This window comes from Meleagris gallopavo, chromosome 20, assembly GCF_905368555.1.
Source record: "Meleagris gallopavo chromosome 20, MGAL_WU_HG_1.1, whole genome shotgun sequence".
Taxonomy (NCBI): Eukaryota; Metazoa; Chordata; class Aves; order Galliformes; family Phasianidae; genus Meleagris; species Meleagris gallopavo.
In genome coordinates, this window is record NC_139423.1 from 8,087,465 (window position 1) to 8,115,322 (window position 27,858).

The following is a 27,858-nucleotide window of genomic DNA, read 5'->3' on the forward strand; positions in this document are numbered from 1 at the left end:
TTTGATGGAGAGCAATTTAGTAGCTCTATTGATTTTTATTAGATTTGGTTCCTTTAGTCTAATTCTCCTACTCACTGCTTTTTGTGTGCAGAAAATAGCTTATTTTCCAGGTGTCTTTTTGATTATTAGAGCTTTCTAACTACTTCAACCTCTTCCTGAGTTTGACTGAGCTCAGTTGGTGCAAAGGCTGCCTCCCAGGGAGCAATCTCTTCTCTCTTGCCCTGTGACAGTGCCTCCAGCCTAACAGCTGCAGGAGTGTTTGAAATTAAGGGAGCAAAGGCAGGACTGCTAAGCACAGTGTTGTCTGTCCATCAGAGGTACCACAGGCTTCTGTTAACAGGCTCAGAATTTTGACAGCAGGAAATTAATAATTATCAATCAAGATCCCATTATGACTTGAGGCAATAAAACATGAAGAGTTTGCACTACATAGCCATGACTCTGTGTGCCCGTTCAGCTGGGGTGTTTAAGGATTGGTACTTAAGTCAGCACTTGTGTGTGTTGTTCCTCAGAAGACCTGGAGATGAATGGAGTCGCCAGGGTTTGGACCAAGCTCTGCATAAGGGTTAAGTTGGGCATTATAGAAGAGAAGGTGACTGAGGGACACGGGATGGCAAGATCAATAAAATGCAGTAAACAGTGGTGTTCTCCCCTAAGGGCCAGGAGGGTAGCACAAATGAATTGTTGTATGAACTGGGCTTTAATATCCATTACCCAGCGGCTCTGTGGTTTATAAACTGTTCTGCCCTCTGACCCCACTGGTGCTGGATGACAAGAACGTGGCAAAAGAGTGTCCCTTGGTGCTGGTGCAAGTATTGGGTATCTTGGACCACTTATCCTGTTGGTGGTGGATTCTTACCCTGAAGCTGTGAGAAGATGGGATGGTCAGTTTAAAAGAGGGTCTCAGAAAACAGTATCAAAATGCTTATTCAAGATTTAGGACATTCTTCTAAGAAGTCCGAGTCCTAAAAATTGCTATACTGGATTTAAGTAGCTTATGCAGAAGACTGAGAGCTCTGAGGCTCTAGATCTTATTCTGCATTCCAAGTGTTGTGTTTAATTTCAGTTCTAGAATAGGACTGCAAAAATGCAGGCACAAAGCAGGCTGCTATCTACCTTTGACTCTGGAAATTTCAAAGCAGATCGTGGCAGGCTGAAACATTCAACTGCAGCCTTTTGTGAGCTGAAATGAAGTTATAGTCTGAAATTAAATAGCTGCAAAAATCATTTTGTGTCATTGGAAGTCAAGTTTAAGATAGAGGAATAATAAAGTTTTATGAGCCCAAACACAGCCAAAGAGTAAGGCTTCTGTGGGAGGAAGGGAGATAGTCATGTTCATCACTGTGGTAGTTTGGTTGGGAAATAGTGCCTGGCATGTGACAGCAGACAGTGGGAGCTGCTGCCTGGGTTTGGCTCACAGTATCCTCTGGTTGAGCCTGGAAATCGTGCAACCCATTTACATTCTGTCCCAATGCTTTTGTGTAATGTTTGGGGCTGAATGCATACGTAGATGTGTTTTGGTGGTAAATGAAGTATTTCTGTCCTGGTTTGCTAATGCTGGGAAGTTTGATAAGGCTTATCATTCCGAGACCTCAGTGGCACTTGTTGTCAAATTGCTTTCACATGTCTTTCTGTGTGACTTGGCTTGAAGTATTAAATGAACTGGGAGAAGAGGATAAGAAAGAAGAGGAGGTGATCTGTCAGCTCAAAAATGTGCTGGTTAATGAAGGTTTTGCCAGGTCTTTAATAATCTCTTTAATAAACTCTTGCACTTTTAGGAAAATGATAACACTGTTCATTTTATTACTTGTGTGAATTGCAAGAGATGTAAATGGAGAAAGGAGCATTTGTACACAACAGCCATCTCCTGTTGTGTAATTCCTGTTACTGTTCCCTTTACAATAACAGTCCTCCTTTTCCAGGATGCTGTAACATTGCCTAACTGGTGTTACAGGCAAACTGAAGATTCATGCCTAACACTGCTAGAAAAACACGTGGACTCCAAGGGTGTAAGAAAAGATTGGGTTAGATTTAAAAGCATAAATGTCTGCTTGCATTGACTTTTCACTGTGAAGCTTTAAGGGTTGGTTCTTGAGTGTTGGATACATGTTATAAGTGTGTGATTTCCGTTGGGATCGCTTTTCAGTTTCATTCCTAATAGCCAGATTTTTAAAATTCTAGCTAGATATTTTTTATTCTTTCTACCAACCAAAAAGTTTAAAATTAAGATGATAAAGAAGAGTAAATGACTGTACAGCACTGTGAGTGTTATTTTACTACTTTACTCTCATGGGATGTGTGTGTGTGTGTGTGTGTGTGTGTATTTAAAGTCTGCTTCCTGTATCTAGGTGCCACAAGCAGTGTATTTACCAGTGAGTCTGTTTAATGGAGAAGAGCTTGTCTCACTGCATGGTGGTGAATAGAAGGTGAAAAGATTTCCATTGCACGTCTGGGTTTCCACTGGCACTGCTCTTCAGTCAACAAAGGCAGCCCTGGTTACTCCAGTCATCAGCTGCTTGCCACCTCATCCTGGAAGACTGGCAGGGCTGACACCTGTGCTTGGCTTCCCTGACAGGACTGCTCACTAATTAAAAGCCTGTTTTAAATGACTGCACCCCTGCTGTATGGTGATGTGTGAGGAAGTATGTATGCACTTACTGAATTATTAATGTATGTAATTTAGAGATTGTTATAGCTGATTGACTCTAACTAAAGAGCGTGGGGTAGGTGTGTTGAGCATGTATTACAAAAACATTACCCTGTGTCTGAGATGAGAATTGCCTGCACAACACTGTAATTGAAGAAAGCAGGATGTGGCTCAAAGACAGATATTTCCGCTTACCCTTTTGAGTCTATCTGGTGGCTTTCTGTTCTTTTATCTCCCAGCAAATCGAGACCTTAACGTTGATGACCTACAATTAATTTCCTTGCAGCTACTTGAATGATGCTTTTTCTGTGAATGTGCACAGAAAATGTAACCCATGTGCAGGGGAGAGAGTTGGTTCTCAGTTGTTTTATCAAGTAGTTGAGAATACAGACATTATCTCTGCAATGGTGGAAACGTCTATGTTGTTGAAGTCATTGGCAGCTTTTGTTAGATAAACATAACTAAGACAGTATCTGTTTATTGGATAGCAAATACAGGCTGAGAAAAGGATGATTGTGGTTCTTTTTTTAACTGAAGAAAGTGCAAAGAGGAGTAAAAGCAGCAAGCCTGCATGAATACAATACAACTCAACAATACAGTTGAATCTGAAGTAGAGCTGGAATTCTTAAAAATGATCAGGCAAGAAAGAAGCCATTTTCTTAATCTTGCGGTATTAATACAGCAGGAAGCAATGGAGTCTGGGTGCACGTGGCCCTGAGGCGCTGACTGTCTGCTCTTGCTTTCAGCTGCTGGGTTTGTCAGATGGGGTCTTGGAAGCAGCTCCCTCTGTTCCCACATAGGGAAGTGGGACCTGCAGCTCCATGTGCAGCAGGTCGGGGCTCCTGCCTTTGTCTGCCATACAGAGGCCTGGAGGGATGATTTTATGTACACATGTTGTCCCGTCTGCCTGAGGATTTCTCTCCCCTGTGAGAAGGGCCTACGTCTGCCTGCGTGCTGAGATGAGTGAATTAAGCCCTGTAGGAAAAAATAACTGCTGAAAGGGATGAGTAATGGCTGCGTTGCGTCCTGCATTATTGATCTTTGGAAACTACTTTTCACCAAGGGGAGTGAGAACATTTTGCAGAGTGCTGAAAACTTGAGAAAGTGATTAACTCAAATCTTGTAGAAGGCTTTGATTTTTGACCTAAGTTCAGGACCAGGCAGGTGCTGCGGTACCACGTGGTGCCGAAGGGGAAGGAGAATGCAGTTTGTATTCCTCCCAGTCTTATTTTGTTTACTTCTTTTGAGACTTCACATGATGAGGCATCTTTCTAAAGTACTGCTACCAGTACTTACATTTTGAGAGAGAAAAATGGAGTAGGAAGGACCTTGTCATGGTTTTGTTGTGTCAGGGTGCGAGCAAAAGGGCTCTGAGATACCTGAAGGTACCTCAGCACAGCATGCTGATTTTTTTTTTCTTACAACAGATGCATTCTCTTTATATCTTCTTTGCTATAATAGGATCCTGTTAATTCAGATAACTTGCCAAGTTGTTTTTCTTTGACGTATCTATCTGCCATAGTTTCTTAGCAATTAAGATTAAAAAAATATTTTGTGGGAGGTGCTCATCATTTTCTGACTCAGTTGATTTCAATAAGAATCAAGCCTGTAAAGCAGCTGTTACACTCAGGCAGTCTGTAATTGACCTATAATATACTGCAATTAAAATGTATATCAGCTTTTGGAAATACAAATTACCCCAAACATGCTTTGGGGAGGAAACCTTAATATATTAAGCTGTTACTGGTAGCTTATGATTTTTGCATACTGGTTGCCAGAGTGAGATGGGCTGTATCACCTTCAGCAGGTTTTTAGTCTTTGCTGTTGCCCTTTTGGTAAGCTAGTAGATTCCGTATCTTATTAGTTTGAGGCACTGTATGAGCACTAATTGTCAGCGAGGTAACAGCATTTTTTATCACTCCCCTTACAATTTTAAAACTCCAAATAATGTGATTACCTGCACAGGTTCTTCAAAGAAGTCTGGAAATGTAGTCTGCAAACCATTTCCTTCCCAAATCAGATCATGCAGAGCTTTATTTGGTGGCGTGGTACAGATGTGTGCTGCTTGCCTTTGCAGTTTCCAGGCAGCATGAGTTGTAGCAAATACCCTCATTGGTTTTTCCTCACACCCAGTGGCAGAGCAGAGCTGTTTGCAAGGCGGCCTCCTGGCTGAAGTACCTGAAGCAGGAAGAACCATTTAAGAACTAAAACAAATCTTGCAGAACACGCTGACTTTTGGTTTGAATTACTGTTGAATTCCTTTTGTTCCACCGCCTCTCAAAGTCTGAAAATTCACAGCTCTGAGAAGACTGGATGTGCTGTTAGTGACCTTTTCCTTTGGAGCCCTCTGGGGATTACATTTTCAGACTTCTGAGAAATTCTGGTCTGCCCTATCTGGAAGGCATTTTTTTTGCATTCATCAAAGACTCTTCTTGCTTCCTGTGGGTAGGTGAGCTGGAAGGAAGGAGGCCTGTGTAACCAGGACCCCTTCTGTCAGTAACCCTCTCTTTAATCAGCCATGGCTTGCTGTGTACCTGACTGCCTTATGTTAATGAACTTTCCCATTAGAGTACAGCTACCTTTGTGCATATGAATACTTCTTTATTTGTGTGTATCTAAGGTAGATGCCAGCTTGAAGCCTGACATTGCTTGCTTGTTTTTCTTTACTTTTTCTGCCAACTGCCTGGGGATTTGCTGTCCAACAGTTGAAAAAGTACCACCAGAACTGGAGGATGAAAGGTCAGATAACAACGTGCCTGGGGCGTGCAGGTCCTGGGCACCTGAAGGCATCTGTGCTTCTTTTGAGGAGAGGAGGGAAGCAACAAGGAAAGAGAAGACACCACAGATCTTTCAAGAGATGCATCCTAATAATACATGAGAGTTTGTTTGGTTTGATATAATACAAGTTGTGAGATTTTTTGGTGTTAGTGAGAGGAATGTAAATGTAATGAAGTTCTTGAACGCTCACTTGTTCCCTGTGTGCAGTTTCTCCTGCTGATAACGCATTTGGATGGTTGAGTGAATGAGTGTAACACCATTCTGGTAAACCCTTCTTGATTGAGGATTCAGAGCAGCCTGTTTTTCTGTAAGTCACTTAGTGACATTCCCCCAAAGGTTTTTGTAGTGGCCTTTAATTTAATCAGTGATGTGGGCAGCATTCTCAACTGTGGACTAATCCAAAGGGTTTTAGATAATCTTTCATCAGATTAATGAGGAGTGGATTCTTTTATTTTTTTTCTCCCCCCAGTGAGATAAGGAGAGAGTTGTTGCTGTGTCCATTAGTGCTGTCCCTCAGCATTTGCCTTCTCAATAAGATGTAGTTTTTTGAGGTGTAAATGTTTTTGAGTTTTTGTGTCTTTGAGGAGCATGGTTTAGTGAGAACTACTGGTAATGGGCAGATGGTTGGACTGGATGATCTCGTAGGTTTTTCTGACCTTGGTGATTCTATGATTCTAAAGATATGCGGCCTCTGCAGTAGCAGTAATTTAGATTTGTCCTCTCTTCCCATTTAGAAGAGAGCAAATGCAGCAGTTCTGTGTTTTGTGTTCTAGATTGCATGGGAACCAGTGGGCTCTTTTGCTCTCTATGCTATCATGTGATGGAAGGGTGTGTGTTGGTGGCTGGTGCAGCAGCTCTAGGAGATGAGCTCGACCCAGCTCCTGTGCTGGGCAGGGAGAGCTGGCTGCAGGCTGTGCCACAGGCTCATCCTCCATCTGTTCCACTGCTCTGTTGGTAGTGCCTTTATTTCTAAATCCCATTCCACGGGAGTACTAAATGGAGAAGTTTTGGATGGAAAAGATACTACACGTTGCTAGCAGTTGTGGATGATGAGGAAACAAGAATAAAATAGCTAATAGGAGGAAAGCTGGAATTACGTGCTGAAAGTTGAATGTGCTCTCCTTGTGCAAACTGGGAATCCACTGCCATCCAATGCCAGACATTACGCAGCTGCTGTCCAGGCACGCCATCAGGTTTGTTGCACTGCTGAAGTCCTTTCTCCTTGCTGCCTGCAGCCCTCTGCTCCCAGCTCTGGGTATGTACACACACTGTGCTGCTATGTTTTCCCAGCTAGCTTTGTCTCGTGCTGTGGCAGACTTGTTGTTGGCCCGGTTCTTCATTTGGTGCCAATGCGAGTTACTTTGGCTGCTGGTGCTGAGGCTTGCTTCTGTTGTCCAGCAGCACAGACATCACTCTGTGGAACCCAAGGCCATGGGCTGGAAGGGGCTGGGAGCCCCCGCTGTCCGGCAGCTGCACTGCAGGCAGCTGGCAGCAGCCTTCTGGGCTTTGCATGTTTGTAAAAATAATAAATACTGCAAAAAATGACAAGGTAGTGACTCTTCTCCACCCATCAGTTTCTGTTTTGTGTGTTATTGCATGTTTTGGTTTGTGCTTTGGATTAACTTTTTTTCTCTCTTTTCAAACGTCTGTTTCTTATAAATGCTGTGTCACTTCAGACTTCACAATGGCATTTAGCAAGTTAATGTTTTCTGGATTTTTGGGCAGCTTCTAACTGCTTCCTCTTCTGTTTGTCAAAGTTAAACTCCGGTGCAGAATTATGAAGTTCTTGATGCAAGGGATGTGACATGGAAGGAGAGTGGGAAAGAATAGTAAGTAATCTTTTATTGGAGGAGGCAGAGAAGCTGAGGTGGTGGTTGACCTTTCTGAAGTCTTTGGGGAGAATGTTAAGATAGAATAGACCCACTTAGCTAACATTAAACAGTTTTTCTCTGTTCTTTTTTGAAACATTGCAGATAGGAACTTGTAGGAAGGGCCTTATTAGCATTGTCTGTATTCAAAATTACTGGGACTTCTATCAGGCTACTTATTTGCCACTGCAATTTGTATTTGATCTTTCTGTCCTAGATTTTGGTAAATAACTCCTCTTGCATTTCTGATTTATAGTTCTCATTGTAAGTATTCTCACTGATGGTACATTTATATGAAAGGCCCTAAGCAAGATTTCAAGTTTTCCTTGATATATCTGAACACTCATTATTTAACTTGGATTTTCCTAACCCTAAATGCATTTGCACAAAAGATAATCCTTCCTTTATGAGGCTCAGAAAGAACTCTTCTTACAGGTATTCTAACTAGTTTAGTTGTGATAACCTGGTTGACCTTTGTTAGAGGTATGCTCTGTGGAAAATTTGTATATATGGTATATGGAGGATGACTCCCCCTCTTTTGGCTGTGTGGGCCATTTGCTGTAATCCTGTTGTTGACTCCTGTTGCACACATTGGACTTCCAATAGTTCTTATATAAAATATAAAATATTTCTGTGTTTCTTTCAAGGCTGTCTTTCCCTGTTTGTAACTCCAAATTTCCTATATGAAAGTTTTATCATTGTTTTTCCCATTTGCATCTCAAATTCAGTTGCAATTGACTTGAAAGGTGAAGCAAAACATTCTTACTCATGTTGGAAAGCAAGCTTCAAAGTATTAACTTGAGGTAACTGGATCTCTGACACGCACGTTTCACAGGGCGATTGTGTGATGCTAATTACCAACAGCTTTTATGTACTTCATTTAAAAGTAATGACTTGAGGATGTTAGAAGAGAAGTAGGTGTTAGCCATGGAATACATTAACTCGTGGAGTTTCTAGGGGAGGTTTGAATGGTGAGTGATAAGAAAGGATGTGGAAATTGGGTTTTGTATCTTCTTTTGTCTCTTACAGTATAAATGTGTTCAATGAGATGCAATTCATGTGGCAGGTAATGTTCCATGAGCTGTGACCTCTGCTTCACTGAGATCATTCTGGACTAAATACACTGGAATTGGCTTCCTAGGCTGCCACTGTGGCCTAAATCATGTCTGTAACAGATAGGATCGCTAGTACTCATGCTGTGTTCTGGAGTACTTGAAATGAGACTTCTAGTTCTTAGCAGAAGGAATTTTATGTGATGCTTCGTGTTTTCTGTTACTTATTTTAAATGAGTATTGAAAAATTGCAGCAGTCCTCCCATATCTCAGTGTTGGAAAAAAGATATTGGCATTAGAATTGTCCTGTCTATGTTAATGTAAGAAAGATCTTCTGTATCAATTCTGCCATGTGGAAGAGCTATCTCAAACACATTACTTCTTCCTACCTGAATGGAGGGTAGATTTACAGTATGAATCATTTATCTGTCTTCAGTTTGACACTTGGAAATGACTATTGAATAACCCAAGAGAAAAAAATAGATCTCCTAAAGAACTACTGCTTCTTCCCCAGCCTGAGAGACAGGAGCTTGCCAAGAGGTTTGCCTCTTTAAAGAGCAATGGCACAGAGGGATGTAGGTGTGAGCAGAGATGTAATCAGACAGTCTTTCCATTTGAATAGTGATGGCAATCTGCATGAAGTAAAAGTGTGGCACTGTAAGTAATCAAATTGGTGGCTTCCTCGATAGCGGTTAGGGCTTGTTCTTCTGATGCATTTGATAGATAAAGGGGGAAAAATATTAAAATGCTCTTTAATAACCTGTAGGGCCTTTTCTTCACTCAGCAAGGAACAAATTCATGTTTTATGTAAAGCACTTTTTTCTGATCTATGCTTAACATGAGTGAGGCCTGGAAATACCCTGCTACATTTATGAAGCTTGCTACAGATTTTTCCAAGGGTATTTCTGAGGGGAGATCTGCCCTTTCCCTTGGCGCAGATGTTGCATTAAGTCATAGCAGTGTGACTGCATCGTTGGCCTGTTGCAATGTGTGAACTCAGTCACCCAATTTGCAATCTTTGCCCAACTAAATGATTACGAAAGGCTCTGAATTGCTCTACTGAATTTTCCTTCCTCAGTTAATAAATGTGGCTCAATTGAGCTGTGTATGAGGTGGATAAAGTAAGCATGGTGCACACGACTTTGATCTGTTCCTTTCAGTTGGTTCCAACTTTGTTGCTTTGTGCATTGGTTTAATCTCTTTCTAAATTGTTAGTGTGAAGGTGCTTTGTTTTGTCTATAAAGTTGACAGTGGAGCTGTCTCAAGTAGGCAGTGCAGTGCCTTTTAAGTAGCAATGCTCATAACAGAAGGTTTCCTTTCGCTAGTGTAAATATATGACTGACTTGAATTTGTGAGTGCTAAGAGGTTATACAAACAGAAGACAATCTCAACCTATTCTCAAGGCCTGGAAGAGAACTGGATATAGATTTTTATTTTTTTTTTTTACCTGTGAACTTGAAGATGATAAAACTTCAAAATTCTAGGCTAAGGGTTCTCAGTTTGAGTGAAACTGAGAGGAATTTTGGTGCAATTGTGAAACAATCCTGATACTTCTTGTATTATAAAGGGTTTGAGTGGAGGTGAATCCTTTCAAAAGTTTTTGTTTGGGTTTGATTTGATTTTCTTTTCTAAAATATATATATACTTAAATTGGCTCTGTCTTAGATGTGAAATTGTCGAGTTGAATTGTATCAAGGAGAGATTTGGTTACCAGTAATGCCATTGTTCAGTTTCTGAAAGGACCCCCAGTGATTTGGAGGGTGCTTGAAAGGCAGAAAGGCCCAGTCACCTTCCAAAGAGTGAATGAAAGCACTGGTTGTTTGTTTCTGTGTTTACAGGGGGTTGCTAAGAGTAGGTCTATAATAATATGCTCCCACCCTCAAGCTCGATCTAAATGTGCAGTGCTGAAAGTGGCCCAAATCAGTGAGCTGTGGCTCGTCTGGTGGCTGGGGCTGAAGTCACCTTGCTCTTCCCCCATGCCAGACTTTTCCCCTAGACTTAGTTGCTGACATGTGCTGCTTCTCTAAGGTAAGAATGTGGGTTCTGAATCATTCCTACCTTCCTTGTGTAACCTTGCATGACTCTTCTGTGCTCTGCCTGTTTCTTTCCAAGTGGATACAGCAAGCAGGTAAGTATCCTTGTTAGTTGAGGAGCTTGGTGTAGCTTGCAGAATCCTCACTGTGTAATTGAAGGCCAAATGTATGATTAGCAGCGGACGTTTGTACACATGAATTGTTTAAAGTGTTGTTATTGCTAGCTTGGAAGTGCATCAAAGTTTGGTTTACATGATGAAACACGTTCAGCTGTGCTTTGTGAATGATGGGAGAGGGAGTAAATGCTCAGTTAAACAGCCTAGGTGCACCCGATTGCTCTCTAGTTTGCAGACAGGACAGAAGTAGACTTACTCTGAACATCATTGTACAACATCTGTTTTTTGTGTATGTATGTATATTCTCTGAGTTCCTGATTGCTGTTATCCTTCTAATCAGCAGTGAAGGTCCAAAGCTTTAGTTATTTCTTGAAAGTAATCTGCTTTGTGAACCTTATCCCACTTCTCATGCAAGTATGGGCTGTCTACTCGCCATAGCTGTGATTGCAACCAGAGATGTGTATCATAGGTCAAAACTTGGCATTGCCCACTAGTGATACAGAGTTAAAATTACTCAAAAGAATTGTAAAATAAATTTCTGCTACCATAGCCAGAAGTCACGTACTAGTAAAATTACTGCAATAACTTAGCTCCTTTTGAGGTCTCCTTGCACTGTGGGTTGAGCTTTTCTGTGGTTTCCTGGAAAAGCTGTGTCCTCTGTTTGGCTGAATTGCTTCTGCTTTACAAATAGTTGATATCTTTGTTAGAGAGCAGAATGGGCATAGACAGCACGTTCTGGATGTCGTGCACAATGGTGAATATACAAGTAGTTAAGGTAAACAAGTGTGACTGCTTGGATATCTCTATAGGTGTTCTCCCCACCCTTCCACTCCCAAGGTCTCAGAGTAAAATCTGACTTTTTCCTCCTCCTGTCTTTGAATAGGAATTGTCAAAGCTGATTCTCATGAGTCCTTTCTGTGACGTGTGCTGTAAGAGCAGGAGATGTGATACAAATACAGAAACCTTCCCTCACTAATAGGCATCCCAATTAGTCATTCCCTGTGTAGTAAGAGCACACTTCAGTGCAGCAACACTAAAGGTGTCATGGCCTGAGTTGACCACGTGCTGCCCAACACCTGCTCTCTTTCCGGGTGTTCCTGTTTGTCAGAAGGTGAATTGTGGTGTGGTGACAATGTGTTGTCATCCAGATGCAAAACAACACATCCTCAGCTACTGCACTGCAGCGCAGCCGTGCTCCATGAGGAAGGGCTGATGCTGTCTGCTGTTGAGATGTTTGGATCTAATTCATTTTGCTGTACTAAGTTTCTGCTCAAATATATTTGTGAAGGATATTTAGTCCTAAAATTCTTTATTTTAAGTAGACAACTTAATTTTGTGTTCCATCCAGTTATACTTCTAGCTGAAAAACAAAAAATGTGAAAAGATCACCTGAACAGTTGTACATTTGTCTTTGTTTTGAGTTTCAAGCCTTGCTTTATTTAAAATATAAGAAACTGCATTTAATATGGTTTTGTGTTTTTTTACAGACTCTGACGCATCTCTGGGACCTGCAATGACAAGTCAGAATAGTAGCCATGCAGAGAAAACTGGTGAAATGTCCTCAAAGCAGCCAGCACCAAAAGTGCAGGTCCAACGATCTGTCTCCCAAGAAACCATCACTATTCATTTCTCTGCATTTGGGAAGGAGGAAGAAGAGGAGGAAGAGGAGTTTAAGGAATTTCTTGATGAGGAACTAGATGACCAAAGCATTGTAACAGCACTTGAAGCCAAGGAAGACCTCTGCTTTGAGCATACCGGCCATGATTTTTCTGGTCTAGCTACCTCGCTTAACATGGCCAACTCTGCATCACTGCTGTCCTCATCACCTGCAGTTCTGCCAGCTGCAGACACCGTAAAGCTGTTGGATTCTCCTTCTGCATCCCAAGTACTCAGTGCAGTGCCACTAGTCCTGTCTCCTTCATCACACTCGTTTAGCTTACCGGGTGCGTCACCCCCTGTGGAACAGAAGGCCAACTTCTCGTCTTCCCCATCCTCATCTCCTTCCAGATCAGTTGTCTGCTCTAGTGCGTCATCCACTGTTTCTAGTTCCAAGCCTTTTAAGGGTTTAGTCAAGTCCCTTTCAACAGATGTGGAACCAAAAGAGCCAACCCCACCGATGAGACATAGACAGTTAATGAAAACTTTAGTGAAATCTCTGTCTACGGACACTTCTAAACAAGAATCTGAAGCTGTGTCATACAGACCACCGGACTCAAAACTGAACTTGCATCTGTTCAAACAGTTCACTCAGCCTCGAGCTACAGGTGGTGATTCCAAAACTGCTCCCTCATCTCCATTAACATCTCCCTCTGACACTCGTTCCTTTTTTAAAGTACCTGAAATGGAGGCTAAAATTGAAGATACTAAAAGACGCCTTTCTGAAGTAATCTATGAGCCTTTTCAGCTGCTCAGTAAAATAATGGGTGATGAAAGTAGTAGCCACAGGCCCAAAGCCTTATCTTCAAGTGCTTCAGAACTCTCAAACCTTTCCAGTTTGAATGGCCATTTGGAAAGCAATAACAACTACAGCATTAAGGAAGAGGAATGTGATTCTGAAGGGGATTTGTATGGAAGTGACTCTAACGTGAGTAAGAACGATCAGTCAAAAACAGCTGAGGAACATGCAAAAGAGACGGAGACCAAAAGCTCTCAGTCCACAAGCACAAAGGATGTGAGTTCGAAAACTTCACTCGTACTTGAAAAATGTTCGTTGTCTGCACTAGCAAGCAGAGAGGACGAGGAGTTTTGTGAACTGTATTCTGAAGACTTTTCCTTGATAGAGGATGAAAGCAAAACCGATAAACGTTCTGAAACTTTGCTCAATCTCGAGATGACTGATGAAAATGGTATCATGCTCAGTAGTGAAGAGGAAAATAATCTGTATGTGCAACAGCCTAAAATACCAGTAAAAACTTTATACTTCTTAACACTGTTAGTCTATGCTTACTTTATTATTCCTCTCCCTGGCTACTTAAGTGGACTCCTCTTTGGAATGGCCCTTGGATTTATGACAGCTGTCTGTGTGATATGGCTGCTTACTCCACGTACTCATGAATATCTCAAGTTTCGTGAAAGTATGAAAAGGCAATGGAGTGCAGGAGCTCTGGACATCAAAGAACCTGAAATACTGAAGGTGAGCTCATGGTATTTTGTCTGCATGCGTTATTTTGAGTCAGAGCAGTAAACTGGATATTCTGAAGTTGTAAGTGATCTGAATTATCACCATTTGTATTTCTAGTGTTTGCATGGGGTCAGTTGGCTTTGAGGGGTGGATTCTGTAATGGTTTAGTATTCTAAAATATACGTGGCTTCAATGTCCTTAAGGATTAGTTAATTAAACAGTTAGGGGTGGAGTATAAAAGCCAGTTTTTGCTAGCTGCAGACAGAAATTCCATGCCCACCTATCTTGATATTACTTATTTTTCTTGAATGATGTGAGTTGCAGTCTTTAATTGGTTGTTGTGAATGCAGACTGAATGCACCTGTATACCCACTGGATGTACACACTGATTACTTGTACAAATCTTGACAGACTTTCAGTTTTGTCCTTTGTTAGTTGGATGCTGAGATCTTGCATGTCAGTTTGCCTTGATACGTGAAAGACGATAAAGAAAGTCCTGGTAATCGTTAAGGTGGCTCTTGGAGGTGTTAGTTGTTAGTCAGGAACCTTAAATACATTTTAATGCTTCTATTCAGGAGGTCTATTTTAAGAGAGTAGCTATAGGTAAGAAATGCACTGTGCAGAGGGATCTGGATGAATGTAGATTAATGTTGTGTATGACCTAATGAGTAGTACTTGTGCTTGTTAGCATACATGGTAATTGTTTTTAATATGTAAAAGCCTATAGAAGCGCTTTTTAATCTTCATGAGTTGAAAATGCAGCTCATACTTGTACTGGAACATTATAATACGATTTAGCAGGTTGCAAGTTATTCCTTCCTTGTACAAATATTTTATGTTTGCCTCTGTCAAAACAATACTGGGCAGTTCTGATCCTCTGCCAAATGGGAGAAAGGTTTGACATGTAACAAAATTCATGTGAATGCAGGAGAACCAAACTTGCATGAGGATGAGGTCTTCAGAGCTTAATGGTCTTCTGTTCCAGCCTGACCTGATTTCATACTGATGTGCTCAGAGCTAGAAGTAAGGCCCCTTACAGGGCTCTGCAAGTTGGGATTGTGCCAAACCACTGTCATGCTATTTTTGCATAAACACGTGCGTGTTCTCTGTCATGCAAACTTCTCAGACAGCGGTTATGTTTTCCTTGAGTTTCAACATCTAGTACAAAATGGGAGTTCCCCACCAGCAGGTGCCAAGATACCTGAGCACACACACAATCCCCCTGCGACTTCAGAGCACACTTCCTTGCCCTCTTATTCCCACAGATTCACTTCTCTGGCTTCCTTTTCCTTTCTTTCTTTGCCCCATCCCAGATTGTTTTTTGGTTTTGCTTTTTTACTTTCTAATGCATTTGGCTCTTGTAAGTTCACTGTTGGTGTTTTCAAATGTGTGTTCCCTTGTGTTGTGCTGGCTGATACAAAAGATTTTAAGTAACAGCTAAAATGTAAATAAATGCACCTTCTCCATCAGGAAGACCTTTATGGGCAGGCAGTGCAGGAGAATGAAGTTGTACAGAAGGAGGTTTTGGCTGCATGCTGCTCCTGGGGATTATCTGGGGATTTTGTATTGGGCAGTGGCCTCTGATGGCACGTACGTTTTCAGTGCAGGTGATGGTTACTTCTGCCCTCCTTGGCCTTGCTTTGGTTTGGTTTGTTCCCCATAGATTCCATGTCAATAAAAACTCAAAAATCTGTCCTGTATTTTTCTCATTTATCAAACAGAATCCTGCTGTAGCATTGCAAAATAGTGGTCACGAGACAGATAGTAATGCAGTGAGTGATCAGCTGTGCAGAAATGTTACAATTTGAGTGCTGGAGCATTTAGCAGTACTGCTTAATGATAATGACTGCCGATCAACCTACTAATTTCACCAAACTCGGGGGCGGTTGTGATCCAGGGGTGGGCTTGTATTGTGAAGTTGGCTTGCTGATGCTTTTATTTATGTCTTCAGAACTGCAGAAATAGTGTTCTGTATGTAATTATTCCCCCCTGAGGGCTGGTGTAGCAGTAGTGCTGCTGTGCAGGTGAGGTGTTTGGGCTAACAAACGGGACGGATCTAGGTAGTGTCTGTGTTTGAAACAACACCTGTGGCCTTTGCCATAAAAGCAGTGCCTCCCACTGCTCTGACCAGATGCTTTTTTCAGGTTTGGTACTGTGCTGCTCGGGAGGCACTTTCTCCCATTTTCAGCTGTGAGTTCCGAGCAGCTGCTGACCTTCAGAACTGGAGATCACAGGGTCAGTGCAAATGGCAAGCAGCTGCAGAGCAGTACATGACTGTGGGTATTGTCCTCCCTGCATGACTAGATTTCTCATTTCAACAACTTCGCTGGTATGAAAAAAACCCATCCTACAGTCTCTCCTCTCCTGCACAAGGAAATCCATTGTTGCTTCTGTAGTTTGGCAGAACTTATCTGTTGCTGGTACATTACAGGAATGGAACCTCTCTGTTTAGATGCATTGAGAAGTAGTTTTCTTTGGTTGTGAATCTTTTGTTTCAATTTCTTTTTGCAAAGAGAGATGTTAAGGTCTCTCTGCTGGAATTGTCCTTAGAATGTGGAGACTTGGAGTGAATTGGGGCTTATTGGAGAAACTAAAAACTGTTTGTGGTTTACCATATAACAGTGAAAAATGCTGAAAATGAGGGGGCAGATGGTGTCATCCCATCTCTTAACACTGTTGGATAGAGGGGAAAAGTATTTCTGCACTGGGCACGTGTTTTCATATTCATTAATAGAGTGAAGAGTCATCGTTTGGACAATTATTAGCATTCCACTTGGAGCTGCATGGTCTTTGTGCTGCAAAATAACTTGAAATGTGAGTGGGAAAAGGCAAGAAAGCATCCTTAGAAATGAGGGAACTCAAAAGGGGAGAAGCTGGGTAGGTGCTGGTGCAGTGGGTGACGTAGTGGCTTAATGCAGCCCCCTTTGGTACCAGCCATTCAAACGTGACCACTAGGGTCTTGGATAATGGTTGTGTAGCTGCTGAGAAAGTGCCACAAGGCTTATGCATGTGGTGTGTGTACAGAGGTGTTGGTCTCATCTCTGTGCTTGTGGGTTTTTGCTTCTAGGTATGGTACTGTGGTGTTGAGAGCAGTGCATAAATCAGACATTGTTCATTGCTACACCTCCTCCACTGGGCTGAGTGCTGCTGTCAGAACACTGCAGCTGGTTCTGTCTCATGTGGGATGATAGAGAAACTTCAAGCATACTCCCTCCTTGCTTATTGGGAACCCTGCATTCTTGGGGGTTTCCAGCCCTCTTCCTGCCAAGCTCCAGTTTATGGTGGTTATAAAACCAGCTTCTGTGGCTAAGCTTTGTGAAATGAGCCCCTTTCTGTGAGTTCCTTCCTGTTGGTGCAGGTTTGCTTGCTCTTCAGTGGAGCTTCACTGCGGGACAGGATGATAAGCTTTTAAGACAGAGAACTTTTGTCTGCATGTTTGCCTGGCTGCAGGCCTCCAGACCTTGTTGTCTGAGCTAGAAATAGCCTGGAGACCTGATCTGGGGACAGGTGGGAGCCTGTCCAGAGCCCTGTGAGCCATATGGATATCTTGGTTCTGCACTGAGAGGACGGATGGTGCGCAGTGGCTCAAGGCAAGTCACTTATGTCCTTGTGCTTCACTAAGTCCAGCTGGAGTTCCTGGCTGCAAATTAATTGTCTTGGCTTAATAGTCAAGATATAACAGCAAGTAGGATATGCTCAAACAAACACCAGCCCTGCTGTGCAGAGCCCTGATGGTTTATGGAGAGCTCCTCCTTGTGCATTGTACTCCTTACGTAGCAGTTGTATGTAACCCTGCGTAAGCAAACAGCCACACACAAGGCTGCTTCTGTAAGCATGCATTGGTATTTCTGTTATTAATGAGGACATCAGCCTTGGAGCTGAGTGGAGATGACTTAATCTTTCCTGAACATAAAAAAGATGCTAATTGATCCGGTGGCTTTCTGTTTTTTAGGATTTATGGTGAAAATAGGACTAGGTGTCAGAGTAAGCAAAAAATAGATGCCACTGTTACTATGGCATCTCAGAAAGGGTATGCTGTCTGTATGGAGCTGGAGCAAGCGAGCATTAAAATAACTGTTACGTTTCAGTGCGTGGGTGGAAACTTATTCAATAAGTTAAAATGTTGCAGTAAGATCCGGGATGTTTTACGCATAGTGAAAACTTCTGGGTGGTTTTGGAGAATCTGGTTCAGCTCCCCAGGGTACCCATAAAGCTGCCACTTCTCTTTGTGCTCCAGAGAACCTCCCTGGAAGCCTTTCTTCCTCTGTCTATTGACACTAATGAATATGTCCAAAATTAAGGTGTTGATGAGAGGTACAGGTCATTATCCAAGCATGCTGTCTGGCAGGCCAAGAGAAGGAAAATTTGTGTGCTGTGAACGAGCGTTCTGGCTGATCCTGCCTTGCTTGTCATCCTGTGTTTTCTGTGAGCAGATGTTAGTGCAGTGACGTCACCTCCGTGGTTGGAATCAGTACCTGCAGCCTGGTTACAGCCACGACTGTTCTTCTGTTTTCTGTAGCTTTTTTCCTCACTGCAGAGGAATAACTGAAATTTAATCCCCACGTCTGACTTGTGTTGCAACTGCACGGTTGCACAGCACGTTCAATGATGTAAAACAGCAGAGCTGCATTAAAACAAACTCCATCGTGGTCCTGGATTGTGGCTGATTGCAGGGTTGGTGCTGTCTGTAAGCAGGCTGCTTGCTCTGCCCTCATTGTTGGCGATTAACAGGTCAGAGCTTTGTGGAAGCAAACAGGCTGCTTTGCACATGTCCTTCCCAGCTGGCTCATGGCCTTCCCAGGCAGCCTGTGTCTGCAGTGCAGTGGGATGGGGTGAGAGCTGCTTCTTGAGATGAGGAGCCTCTCAGACAAAATGACTTACACAGAAAACCAGATTGTGTGCTTGGGATGTAGCCCTCATCTCGTCAGCTGAGTGCTACCTCACTTTGTGTGATTTACTGTTTTGTGTTTGTGTGGTGACACAAGCTTGACAAAAGCTTGGATAATTATTTAAGACTTTTAAACTTTTATGTGCATACTGTATTTGGCTTTCTGGCAGCTTAAAAGCCTGTTAATGATTATTTTCCTCTCTAGGGATGGATGAATGAAATTTATAATTATGATCCAGAAACATACCATGCTACGTTGACTCATTCTGTCTACGTGCGACTTGAAGGAAGCACCTTAAGGCTTTCAAAACCTAATAAAAATATTTCTAGAAGAGCTGTGTACAATGAGCCAAAACCTGAGGTCACGTATGTCAGCCAGAAAATTTATGAACTTACGGAGAGCAAGGTGAGTGTGATTTCCTTATATCTGGTTTTAACAGAGTACTTTGAAACTTCATTTTTTTTCCTTACTGGAGTTACATGTACTATCACAGTTACAAAAACAGTTTTGTTTGCACAAACTTGCAAAAGATTTAGCTGGATTTGGAAAACAAATCCGTATTACACATAAATGAAAAGCATGAGTTTTCCTTTGTCAGTTTGAAAAAAATAACACCTGGGTGGTTATAGAATTGTTCACTGTGTTAGATTTCTTGTTGACTGTTTTGAAGCTTACAGTGGAATGCATAATCCTTGGTTGTTGTCTCTGCCTCAAGGCAGTTCAGACAGCATTTGCATTTCACTTTCACTGAATTAGGATTTTTCAGCTGGGAGTGTGTGTCAAGGATAATGCTTGAATAATTCTCCTACAAGTTGTTTGCCTTCCTCAAGTAAGCGAGAAGCTGCTGTGTAAAGTTGATTCCATGAACATTGTATTAAGTAATGTATCAATACCTTATTAAAATAATTGATTTTTTTTTAAGAAGATGCTACACTAGTATTGGACCTTGGCAGTACAGATTAGGAGGAAATTACATTTAAGAGGACTCTGGGAAGGAGAGAAGGACCAAGAAGACACTGAGGAAAACCTTTTATTCCCTGCCTCCCATTCTAAAAATCAAAACTTCTGATTGTAAATGCTATAACTCACCACAGACCTGGTGAATTGGATGACAAGCAGCTACAAATTCAGAGTCAGTTAAACCCAGGAGGTCTGGTGTAGAATCTGTCTGTCTCATGTTCTAATGTTATACACGTGACTTTTTGAAACATGAAAGATAAAACAGCAAAATAAGTGAATTTAATTCTCTCATTTGTCCTTCAGATTTCCCTGGTTCCCAAAAGTCTGGCACGAAAACGAATTTGGAATAAGAAGTACCCTATTTGCATTGAACTTGCTAGGCAGGATGACTTCATGGCTAAAGCCCAGACTGATAAAGAGAATGCAGAGGAAAAGTTGTCTTCTGAGAAAGTAGACTTGAACAGTGAGGAATCCAAGAAAGCTCAGGATGGAGCCAAGTACACTAGCCAAAAGGATCAAGTGCTTTATCTCTTTGGAAGGACAGGTAGGGAGAAGGAGGAGTGGTTCAGAAGGTTCCTTCTAGCATCCAAGCTGAAGTCTGAAGCCAAGAAGCCTACCAGCAAGCCAGGTATTCATACATATATATGTTTTGTTTTTTTTTTTCTCCCAGTAAAACTATCTATTAAAAGGAGCAAATCAAAGTTACGTTTTCACAGTGATAGTTATTAGCAATTGTGGAGCTGTTGTGATCTCAACAGACAAGTAACACAAAGACACCCTCGCGCTCCTTATCTTGGCCTCTTGATTCCCCTTGTACAACAGCTTTTCCTCTCTTGGTTGCATATTTGGCAATATGACCTCAAATTTTCTTACTATTTTTAGACTATTTTATGTAAGTAAACTGTTTTTTCAGTGACTGTAACTTTTGTAAGGATTAGTTGTTCCATCTATTTTCCTTTTCATCTGCTGGAACAGATGACAACACTTGCATTTAGTCCTACTGTTACCTGTTCTTTCACTCCAGTCTGCTTTAAAGAATATAATCCCTATTATTGAGTTAACATCACAGCAAAGCACATTTTCAATTTTTGAGTACAAGACCTAATGTATGTCCAAACCAATAAACATATCAAACAATCTGGTAATGAACAAATATTTGAAATGTTAATTTTAAGCCATCCTCTGATTTTAAATCAGAATGACTCATGCTTTTCTTCAGCTCTCTGAGAAGCTTTTTAAAGGTTAATGTCATTATTTCTGGCCTACAATTTCTTGAAATACAAATGCAAAATTAATGGATAATTAGAATTCTATTAGTTATGTACTTTTGACAATCTTTTGAACTGTAGCAATCTACAATTAAACTTAAAAAATAAATCAGGTATAGGAACGTTTTAGTCGCCTGACTTTTATTTTAGGCAGTACCCAGCAGAACTGTTGGGAATTCTGCCATATGTTGTACATATGTGAGTGTCTGTATTTAAATGTGGGATTGATCAGCTGAGTTTTCCAGTCACATATCCTCCTGAGTGCTGAGTCATGTCGAGGTTATTGGAAATCTTAAGTTTGTGACCAGCTGAATACAGAGTTGTGGAATTTACTTCTGTCCTTTGAAATGAGAAAGCACTACGTTGGTCTTTTTCAGAATAAATCAAATCTGCTACCTTATTTTGTTCCTTGAAATGTTTGATTATAGGTTCTGCTGTTGGACTGTCAAATTATTTTTCTGTTCAACAAGTATTATTCCTTTTGATTTAGGGATCTTGCCAGCACATGGTAGAACGGAGAGTCAGTCAGGAGTTCTTACACACAGTCGTAGCAGCAGCAAGGGAAGTGTGGAAGAAATTGCATCCCAGCCTAAACACAAGGATCTGGCTGGCAATCTGCGGCAGAAAATGCTCCTGGACTACAATATTTATATGGCAAAGTGTGTTCCACAGGAAAAGAAGAGCCCACCGGGTAGTCCAGTCCTCAGTGCAGATAGCAGCCCTACAGCTGTGAAAAAGGTAAAACTTTTTCCCCAAAGAGTTGCTTCGAAGGTGGTGTTGTATTTTATCTCGTTAACTACTTCATTTAGAAATAAATAGGAGAGGGGGGAAAAAAGACAACTAGCACATTTAAGAATCACTCTATAAGACTCTAATATAAAACACAACACTTAATAGACGGAATCTTAACAAAAAATATGATCACCTTTCTTTTCAAAGGTGTAGTTCGTGTTCTGCGTCTTTGGCAGACATTCATAAATGTTCAGAGAGGCACAAGAAGCCACAGTAAAGCATATGAAAAAAATGTCTGCAGTTCCCCCAGGAGAAAAGCCAGTCTGGCCCCTGAGAGCCCCAGAAACAGTGACGAATTCACTGCTGAATTGAGCAGGGATCAAAAATGCTGCTATAAATAGATCAACAGGTGGGAAACTTGGACACAGTGAGTCACAGCAGAAGCTACTGTGTGAGGTTGCGGCCACTGAGAGCAATCATTGCCAAGAAATGATATTCAGAACTGTAGCATCTACGTGATTGCTCTTAGAAAGCACTGCTTTTCTGCTGGCTTCAGACTTTCTACCTGTAATAATGACAAACCCTCCTTTCGTTGCAGGTAGTCAAAGACATTAAATATCTTGTCTTGCCTTCGTTGTAAGATCTGTTGGGAAGGCAGAGCATCTCTGCCACAGACATGTTTGTAGGTCTGCCCATTCTGAGATGATCTGCTTTTTCTGCCAGAGGTTAAAACACGTACAGCCCTCTCATTTCATTGCCAGAGGTGAAGTCATAGCAGCATAGTCTCATTTGCTCTGTTGCATGTCAGGATGATGACAAGCAAGCTTATATCAGGCCAGTTGACATGGCTGTAAAGCTGTCATGTGTGTTGAACATTAGAGTTCTTAGCTGACCTAGGCTGTAACACAGAACTTCCTGGTATAAATGAGACCTTTTTCTGACCTTAGAGTTGAATTTCCACAGCTGATAACCTGCTCTGTGTTTTCAGTTACCTGACGCCCACGTGAAAGCTGAGGAAGAGGAACAGGAGGTCTGGGTGAACGCTTTGCTTGGAAGAATATTTTGGGATTTTTTAGGGGAAAAATATTGGTCTGATCTAGTGTCAAAGAAGATTCAAATGAAACTTAGTAAAATAAAGGTAACTAATCTGGAAACATGTACTTCACACGTTTCTTTGAGTTCAAAATCAGTAGAAGAAACTCTTTTAACAGAGGTCTGGATATGTAGAAAAATAATTGGGGTAGATAAATGTGATACAGAGTTTCAAGTGAGTTTCAGGATCCATTTCACTGTAGGATTGTGACACCTTGACTTTGTTACTTCAGTTTTTGATCAACTATTTGTGTCTATGAAGTTTCTGTGTTTAAAACGTAGAAATACTACTGTATTTACTTTAAGAGTAAGTAGAGCTGGCTATAAGTTATTAAGCTTACTGACTCAGGTCTCTATTGCCAGAGTTACTGTTCTAATGTTTTAGGTTTGGTTTTTTTCCTCACTGAATTGTCAAGATAGAGTTTTAAATGAAATCTGTTATGGGAAACAGTAGATTCCTATAGAGAAAGAGGAGTCAGAGAACCACCTTCAGGCATGCAGCACTTGCAGGAGAGGTTGGTGGTAGTTAAGCTCCGAGGTGATGGGGGTATAATTGTTTGACTCAGAAGCTTAAAAGGTGAAGGGAGAAGTGTTGCTTTTGAGTGACTTCTGGGTCTTTCCTTTGCATTCTGTAACTCTTCTGAACAGCAGCAGTTAATCATTGGCTTGTTGAGCTCCTGACACTGGGGGAGGAGTTTGCCTGTTCCTGAAGGTGAGGGAAGATGTAGGCTTGTTGACAAGAGCTCTGAAATTTAGCTGCCAGCACCAGCTGTGAGATAGTGTTGTTTGTGCTTTGGGAAATAAGCAGTAACCTAATTCTGCCCTGGCTGTTTCCACATTTGTGACAGCAGGATATTCAAACATCTAATTGGAAACAGTTGAGTGGAAAGACTAAGTATGGGGGATGGACGTATTTTGATAGGCTAAAGCTTTATTTCTTAAGAGACAGAAATTCTGACAATTAGAAATGCTTACAAGTAAATAGATGCTCAAATAACTGAAATACTCCTAGTATTGTAACTTCAAAATTTTGAGATGTATTTAAAGTGTTATGAAATAATTTGCCTTTAATAAAAATAGCTAAGACATTGATGTAACTTCAACTTTTAAATATCTGTCTGAACTTAAAATCTGAAAATATCTTTTATTATATTCCTAGTAAAAAAGGAATTAGACTGCTCTTGAGCTGCTTTCATGCTTTGACTACAAAGCATCCTGGAAACTTGAAGTCAACATCTGAACCTAAACTAGCTTTAAAAGCATTTTCTAAGTTCACATGCTAAATCTCTTCCTAAAATAATATTTTGAAACTAACAAATGTGAAATCTTAGAATTTGAGGAAGTTTGTGTAATTGCATTTGTTTTCTTTCACTGGTGGCTCAATCCGTTCCCTAAATTTAATGACCTTTCTACTCTCAGGAAATGGTGGTCAAAAGTTCATGTTGTGAAACTAGATTTTTATGTTCTGTTCATGTAGCTGCCATACTTCATGAATGAGCTAACACTGACTGAGCTTGACATGGGGATAGCAGTGCCGAAGATCCTTCAAGCCTTCAAACCTTCTATTGATTACAGAGGTAAAATGCATGTTTCTTCTTCTGTATTCGCCAGGTTCGTGCCTTTGTGTCTTTGTAGAACTGAGTTTTGATCTGTTGCTCTTGCAGGTGTTTCAATTTAAGGAAGGCACACCTAATAAGAATTTATTCTACCAAGGTGCTGAGAGATCTCTGTAGCATCAGGCTTGGTATAAACATGATTCTACAGATACAGAAATGGATGAAATGTGAGCATGTCTTTCCATTGGGAAAAATTATAGATTCAATTTCTTTACAGAACTAAACCAAAATTAGCATACAAGTGGCAGATGCATCTCTCTCTGTTGTGGACTATAGAGAACAATGCACATCTCATCAGGAAAGAACTGATTCTGTACCGCAGTAGAAAATAGCTTTGGCTCTCTAGAAGTTGCTCTGCTTTGAAAGCAGTGATTCAGAAAACACAATAGTAATAAATTGGAAAACAAAAATTGTTTTGGAAAAAAAACAATTCTATTTTAACGTGTCTGTGTGCCCACTGTAAAAGATGAATTTTCTTTAAGCTGAATGACTTTCATACTGCTATGTTATGGATTAGAAGTTTTGCTTTTTTCTCCTTTTCTCTTCTTCCTGACTTGAATTTAGTTGCAGGAGTGTATTGGAGGGCACTCTTGTTTCCTAAGTACCTTCACAAAAAGAAAAAAAAATATGGTGAATGAATTTTAGCTTCAGAAGTATTCTCCTACGTGCTAAGAGTTAGTCGTTATCTTTCTTCTAAGATGTGTAATCAGAGCAGTCTTTCATTTGAAATTGTTTTTGAATTTATTAAGGGTTTCATAATTTGTCTGCTCTCAGTCCATTCACTCCTTTACATACCGTGTTGTCACACTGGATGGGTGATGTGTAAGAGAATTATCTGAATTGAGGTGGAGCAGTTTCTAATTGGTCTAAAGGGAAAGATCTCCTTGGAGGACCTGATGTGGTACAGCTGTGGATTACATGACAAACAACTTACTTTTAAACTGCTCTTCCAGCTTTCATATGAAGATATAAAGACTAAATCATTTCTGGATGGTGCTAAACCAGTGAGCCAGTAGTAAGATGGTAGGAATTTAATGAACTGATAATACTGCTTAAGAATATTAGAGACCTCTGGATAGGCTGTTAATTATGGTCCAAAAACAAGCCAAAACTTCATCAAATCTCAGTGGTATATTTAGAATAACAACAAACGTAGAGCAAAGTTGGAACACATAACTGGGTTATTTGTTGTTGCCCTTCTTACCAACTTGATTGTGAATGTTTAAAGTTGCAAATTTACTCTGCTTCAATTTTACAGTATTTTAATATTGTAAACATACAAGAAAAATCTCAAATATTAAGAATATGTTACTGATTTAATGAAGTAACGCTTGTTAAATTTCACGGATATACCTGGGATGAGTTTAAGTGCTTTGCAGTATCATTCTGCTCCTTCAAAGCTCCATTTCTCTGACTGGTCCCAAGGTTCAGAATTAGGATCACACAATCAGGTAGATTGGATGTGGTCTTTTTTAAGATGTATTGAACTGTAGCTTTCATTTCTGGCCCTCTTCCTACAGTGCTTTTCACTAGTTCTGATGAACAGTTAACATCAGACTTTTGCAAGAATAGAAGATATGGGAAGATTTAGGAGAAAATTAAATAAAACTCTATCAGTAGCATAAAAGACATGCTGTTCAAAGCACTGTATAGAGGCTGAGGAGGTCAGCAAACTCTAACCTTTTGCTTGTTAAAACGAGAACAGAACAGGACATTGGGGAATTGTTAAAACTTTCTTGAACATTTAAACAAAAATAAATTAAAAAGAACAAAACCAAACAACCCAAAGCTGCATGAAAGCAAACACTGTGGATTGTACGTGTCCTATCCAAATGCTTTTGTTTGTTGGCTTCTTGCCTGAGACTTGCAGCTCTGGGGAAAGCCTTATCTCTGCAGCATGGGGTACGTGGCTCTCACAGCTTCTTAGAGCTGAGCTTTATAAAAGAACCTGTTTGAAAAGAGCAAATTGTTTTATTGGCATGAAAAACTGACTGTTTTTGGGGGAAAATAAAAACTTAATAGGTGGAATAAGCTAATATCTCCTCTGCCAGAGATGCAGGGGGCTCTAGAGGTAGGTCAAAGATGTACGTTCAGTATTTTGTACAAAGGAAAATTGTGAATCTTGATTGAAATAAATTGAAAACCAACAAAGCTGTATTAAATTCCTTAGTGTACCAGGCTTTGTTTGGGTTAACGCAATTGTTCTGTTCTGTTCTTTAAGAGGTTATCTGAGTGAAACAGATTTAAACATTTTTTGAATTCCTTTCTCTCTGTTCTAATAACTCCAGTTATGACCAAGGACTGCCGTTCTCAGTCATGAGATTGGGTTTAGGGGACTGAATATTTCTGGCTCTATTAAATACTGACAACAGCAGCAAGAACTCCTTCAGTTTCTTGTTCAGTTAAACTGTGACAAGTAAACATTTATTATAGAATTTGTTACCCTGTGTAATTTTTCACGTAGTTGAATGACATGTGAACTTGTGGTTGCTGAGTTTCTAAGTGCTTGCATTGAGCAATTACAGGAACAACCTGCTTTGCTTTTGTACATAAACACTTCGAAGACTTTTTTTTAACTTACTTGAGACAATCACTCGTTTGTGGTTACCTTTCACAAGGCTTTAAATCTCAGACAGAGGTGCTTTTTTTTTTTTTTTTTCATCCGTACTTTTCTATCAGTGCTTGATAACAAAGGAAAGATTGGAAAGTAACTAAATATATTAACAGACATTATTAGGGGAAGAAACTCTTGTTTCTGTTAATACAGTTCTATTTCAGTGACACTTCTGTCAAGTGTCACTTATCTGAATAAATGCTGCCATCTGCCCGCTCCTTCATCCCTTCTCCCTCCTCTACCTCCTTTTTTCCCTTTGGAAAATGCATGTGAACATTTTCTGATCAGAAAGATTATCCCCCCCCTCAGTGTTGGCATCCTTAAATTATTCTGATCTACTCTTAAAACAGTTTTAACACTAAAGACAATTCTGCAATTATCTAAAAGGTCTCTTTAGCTGTTTTCTTATTTCTGATGATCTCATTCTTACTTTGTTACTGTAAAGAGGAAAAGTGTATATATGCTTCTGTTTGAGTTCTTGTGTTTTGCTCTTATACAGCATTAAAAAATTGATGGAAAAGAGTAATTTGGGTTAGTCAGTACTTTTTCTAGTTGTATAAGGTCATTGTGTGTCAGTGCCCTGGTCTTTGAGAGCTGTGTGTATTTCTGTTGATAGAAACAGGTGGAACCTGAGGACAGTGGCATTCTTCTGGTGTGCTTTCACAGAAAAGAAAACAGTCATTAATTAATTGATGAAGGGTATTTCTTCTACATCAGTCAATACTAAACAGTATTTGCCTTTAATTGCTTCCAAATAAAAGTGGGGGCACATCTGATATGCTAGATACTGATAAGGCACGTTGTGTGCAGCTGTGATGTCTAGAGAAGAAAAAATGGTCATCTGTGCTTAATGGCATCTGAATTCCCATCTCTGGATGGCAAATACCCAACAGCTTTTTCACTCAGTAGGGACTGCAAGTGTCATTTAAGAGGTGAGATGTAATGTTGCAGTTGTTCCTTAAGATGATTTTTTGGGTGATCCTGTGAGTGAGCAGTTTGCCGGACAGTAGGATTTACCTTAACCCTACACATCCAGGATTGTTCTCAGTAATGACCTGTGAGTCATAAGAAG

At 40.6% G+C, this 27,858-nt stretch overlaps 1 protein-coding gene across 5 annotated transcripts in view; it reads left to right on the forward strand.

Annotated features, from left to right (window-relative positions):
* TEX2 (testis expressed 2) overlaps window positions 1-27,858 on the forward strand; it is a 48,268-nt gene that overhangs the window by 11,906 nt on the left and 8,504 nt on the right. For all 5 annotated transcript variants that reach the window (XM_085239852.1, XM_085239853.1, XM_010721541.4 and 2 more), the window contains 6 exons: window positions 11,982-13,627; window positions 18,709-18,909; window positions 19,768-20,092; window positions 21,223-21,470; window positions 22,453-22,602; window positions 24,034-24,133. In XM_085239852.1, coding sequence (XP_085095978.1) covers window positions 12,008-13,627; window positions 18,709-18,909; window positions 19,768-20,092; window positions 21,223-21,470; window positions 22,453-22,602; window positions 24,034-24,133 — 2,644 coding nt within the window. In that variant the 5' untranslated portion in view covers window positions 11,982-12,007. The remainder of the gene's footprint in view (window positions 1-11,981; window positions 13,628-18,708; window positions 18,910-19,767; window positions 20,093-21,222; window positions 21,471-22,452; window positions 22,603-24,033; window positions 24,134-27,858) is intronic.